At 43.0% G+C, this 4,719-nt stretch overlaps 1 protein-coding gene across 1 annotated transcript; it reads left to right on the plus strand.

The window, feature by feature from the left end:
- Window positions 1-220: 220 nt before the first annotated feature.
- LOC101426103 (DNA-directed RNA polymerase II subunit GRINL1A) lies at window positions 221-4,420 on the plus strand. Its single transcript, XM_071211466.1, is given in 6 exon segments — window positions 221-419; window positions 1,632-1,774; window positions 3,376-3,859; window positions 3,862-3,977; window positions 3,979-4,050; window positions 4,052-4,420. Coding segments are annotated over 6 exon segments (1,383 nt in total).
- The last annotated feature ends 299 nt before the right edge of the window (window positions 4,421-4,719 follow it).

Genomic DNA, 4,719 nt, shown 5'->3' on the forward strand with positions numbered 1-4,719 from the left:
AGAAGACCCAAGAAAGGCCTCTACACAATAAAGGAAGTAACAAAGACATGGAAGCAATTAGAGTCTATATTCCTTTCTCCCTGGTAGATTTAGCTCAACGTAAAAAACAACAATTTTCTCCTTTAGAAACAGCTTTTTCCATCTTCAACAATCACAACGAGTCCATCAAGGAGTGGAAGGTTAAGAGAAACAGGAAAAAGCTTCCCCTTAAGCGGTTACCATGGGTAGTGGCCTGCCACCTCAGAGTCATCCCAGCTTGGTTTGCAAAACATCAAGATCCTGCTTCAACTGTGGAGAGCTTGGCCACTGGAAGAAAAACTACCCTAAACCACTGCAACCCCACAAGGAGCTCCCAGTCCCTACCTCCAATGCAGGAAAACAGGCCTTTGGTCTAGAGAGCGCGCTGAATCCCAAAGGGGGTAGTGAAGCACAGCCCAGGGCCTTAATGGCAATGGCTACAGGGAGGACTGAGGGGACCTGGGGCAAAAAGTGCCTCCTTGGATAGCTCCGTGGAACATTGAACTGGAGGAACCCAGGTGATCTTTGAAGTGGCAGGTAAAGAGATTGATTTTTTTAATTGGTATGGGAGCCACCTAATCAGTTCTGATCTGTCACTCCAAACCTTCCTCCCCCTCCCCCAACCTGTCTGGTAGTGAGTGTTGATGGTAAATAAAATTAGATCCTTTACTGAGCCTCTCCTTTGCCAAACAGGAGACCTGATCATAAGCCATCAGTTTTTAATTGTCCCTGAATTCTCCACCTCCTTACTGGGCTAGGATTTACTTTGTACTCCAGGTGCATGCATCCAACTGGTAGGGATAAACAAAACCTCTAGGGTGCCTATAGCCCAGCACGCCAGTGAAGAATGTGGAACTCTGTTTAGCCATGGTTCTAGATAAGGAATTAGGTATCATATCAGCAGCTATTTCCCAGGAAACCAATAGTAATGTAAGTCCTATTGTCTGGGAAACCAGGATAGCTGGAAGGGCCATCTGGGTTCCCCCAGTTTCCATTGCTTATAATGCCAACCAGTCGCACCCTCAAAAAAAAGCAGCTCCCCCTCAAGGAGGAAGCTGTTAAAGACTTCTGGCCCAGGTTTAAAAAATTCTTGAAGAATAACATACTAATCCCTTGCCAATCTAGGAGTGTTAGTCCAGAAACTGGATGAAATTTCTCAACCAGTAGCTTATTTCTCCCAACCTCCGGGTAGCACAGTACAGGAATGGCCACCTTGATGAGAGCAGTGGGGGCAACAGCCTTTTAATTGAGCAAGCCACCAAATTAACTTGGGGGCAACCTCTCTTCACCCAATACTAGGTGACAGACATGCTTACCCTAGGTCTCCCTCCCAGCCCTTATTCCAGAACCTGTCCCATTCATATCCTGGGGAGGACTGGCAGACCCACATGCCATCCTGCCAGAACTAAGCATTTTCCCACTGAAGGGAAACAGCAAATGAGGTAGCTAGGACCCACTTCAGCTTAGCCCTTCAAGATGGTCTATGGGCAACCTTTCCTCACCCAGGATGTAGAAACCAGTTTCTGATCAAAACCTGGCAGGAGAAGAGGCCTCACTATCAATTAGAGCCAAAATAGAAGTGACCATATTCTGTGGTTTGCTCACTCCCACAGCTATTCAAGTTAAAGGAATTCCTAGCTGGGTGCACTTATCCCAAGAGAAGCCAGCTGCCCAAGGAAGTGCCAGCTCACCAGAAGCACCTGACGGGATATACAAGTACCAGTCATTGAATGGCCTGAAATACTTCTTCAAGAGAGTAGTGTTTGTGTCAAGGCCAGCTGTTCCCTCTAATTCAAGCTCAAATACCTATTGCTAGGGGGAGGGAAAGCCAGACGCCCCTTAAGAAATCTTGTCTGTTTTCATTTCCCTATACAATAACTAAAATGGCAATGCCTCTCCTCATCCCCCTCTTAGCTGCCTTAGGCATAACTACCATCATGGAAAACTGGGATTGGCAATTTATACCAAACCCATTATCTATTACAATCACTCCTTATAGCTAACTAATAGCATAGAAGAAACTAGCCATGTCTTGGAAGCTCTAAGACAGCAAACGGACTTTCTTGCCACTGTGGTGCTGCAAAATCACAGGGTGCTTAATATGCTAACAGCAGCATGGGGGAGGGGGGGACATGTATGTTCCTCAAGGAGGAATCCTGTCTCAATGTAAATCACTCTGAAATAGTCCTAAACAGCATTCAAAATCTGCAAGATAAAGCCTACCAACTTTGGGAGGCTGTAGCCTTTAGAGGTACCAGGCATTTCCTACTCTTGTGGTCCAGTAATCTTTTAGTGGGACCCTATGTCTTCAAAATTCTAATTAAGTTTATTTCTTCCAGAATAAATGCCTTTTAGCTATACAGGGATTTTATCCAGCTTCCCCTGCAGTACCAGATTCATCTTTCCACAATCACAATAGGGTAGCAAGAAGGTTTTACACCTTGTCATGTAGGGCCTACTGCCCCTAACCAGCAGGAAATAATTACAGAAGAAAGACCATCATCCCTCAGCACCCCCTTAAGAAATAAGAGGGTAAATCCTCTGAGGGGAAGTTGAGGCAGGCTAGTTTAGGGAATGAAAAGACAAATCTGCAACCTTCAGGAAAACATGGCCATGAAACATGTGGCCATAGAATTCTACCTGAAAGTCCTCTGAGAGAAAAACCTCCCCCCAGAATGCTGCTGGAAGACTTACTAGAAATTTTGTTGATCATCTGGGATCAAAGAAAAGCCTCAGATATTCTTAGGGAGCCTTATCATTGGACCCCTGGCGGAATTTATGGTGGGGTAATCAATCAAAACGGAAAACTGGGACCACTCCCATGAACATTAGCAAGTGGAAGGAATAATGAATGGTTTAAAAAGCAAGGACAGAAGTTAAATCATCCCTTTTTCCCTTCTCTGCCTGGACCAGCCCTCGAGTATATCTGGAAACCAGCAATCTGTTATTTTCTCCCATTTCTAGTCTCTTCTCTCATTTCCTTAATAAACTACTGGCCTAACTAAACTGCAAGTTCTTAAATTCTTTTATGTAACATAGCCAAGAACCTAGAGGAAATCTGGAAAGAGTACTATATGCATATACTGTTTTACTAAATACATATATATATATTTCTACTGATGGCCATAAAAGAAGGCTTAACTAAATGGAAAGGTCTCTCTTTAAGTTACACATAACATGCCAGAAGTTCTTCTGGGAAGATGGCATCTCCTGCTCCTGTCCCAATGTTGCTGCTCGCTGGGGATCTGACACTAGCTGCTGGAGCTGTTGAGGAAGTAGAGTTCCTATTGCCTCACCAGCTTCAGCCCCTGACGACTGCCCTGGCTGCCCCCACACCTTGAGGCCCAAATTCTCTAGGATGTGGGGCAGCAGAGTTTAGTGGAGCTGCAGGAGCTGTTGAAACACCAGGAGAGACTTTTGCTCAATGGAAAATTCATTTGCAAATTGCCCAACAAAGGTAAAAAGATTTTACACCGTGTTGCCAAACCAAAAATGGCCATTGCAGAATGTGAAGCATTTAGAGGAAAGAGTGAACTGTTTTATGTTGTCAGATTAGACTATAAACGAAGGCAAAAAGTGATTGCAGGAGTTGATGTGGATACAGAAAAGACCCAGAATTCTGATCAGATCCTTGGTACTTCATCACTAGTTCCTGGCTCTTCCTTTGTAGATGACATCAAGTCATCTAAAACAATCTCACAAAAACAGGAAATTGCACATCTTGCTCACAAAGTCGACGACGAGATTTCAAAGGCAAAGAGCACAGGCAACAAGTGCTCAGATTCCAACAGCAGAGTCAGTGCAACTTTCTCATCCAAAGCTAGAGAGCATCTTCCTTAGCATGTGTTTCAGGTCAAGCAAAAGATATTTCTAGCAGGTCTGATAGCCTGTTTATTGATCGGTTACAAAAGATCACAGTTGCAGAGAAAGCGAACACCACTCAGGAAAATACAAATGCTGCCTAACTTAACAGCCCTCCACAGTGGAATTCAGAAGAAGCCCCATTACATAGAAGTGCTGGAAATGTGAGCCAAAAAATCCAGTGCCCCCACCACATAAATTGAAAGCAAATTTATTACTTTTGCAACAAAATGATTAATCTAGTCATTGTTAGAGAAGAGGGTCTCCTATTTCCTCAGAAGAAAGGCTGCACAGGAATAAGAAACATCCAGATGACATCAAAGCAGCTCAGCTACTACCACTTCACCATATGCCTACACAGCTGCTCTCCAAAGAAGAATCCTTGGCACTTCAGAAACAGCAAAAGCAGAATTATGTGGAAATGCAAACCAAGCTACCCATGCAAAAATTTGCTGAAACATCAAATACTAAAATGCAGCGCTATAATCCAGAATGGGAGACTTCAGGAAAAGAGCAAGAAATAAGGGGTGAATGTGATTAAGGTAGTCAATAAAAAGCCTAGTTAATCTTTCAGAAGATGTCTTTTATGTGCTTGAAAATTTTAATATTTGAATACTGTCTTTGAACACACTGTATTAAATTTTGTAGTGTGCTGTGCATTGGTCTGATATTTTAGTATATAGCAAAGCATGTTTTTTTTCCCCCTATAAACCAAATGAAAGCAAATTACTTTGCTTTTTTCCTTATTTTCACCTCTATCAAATAGCTTATATTATTTGTCTTTCAGTGAAATTCTTAGTATCAGTTCATTAGAATGAAAGAGGAAGACATAATTCCCCT

The sequence above is a fragment of the Dasypus novemcinctus genome, chromosome 23 (genome assembly GCF_030445035.2).
Source record: "Dasypus novemcinctus isolate mDasNov1 chromosome 23, mDasNov1.1.hap2, whole genome shotgun sequence".
Lineage (NCBI taxonomy): Eukaryota > Metazoa > Chordata > Mammalia > Cingulata > Dasypodidae > Dasypus > Dasypus novemcinctus.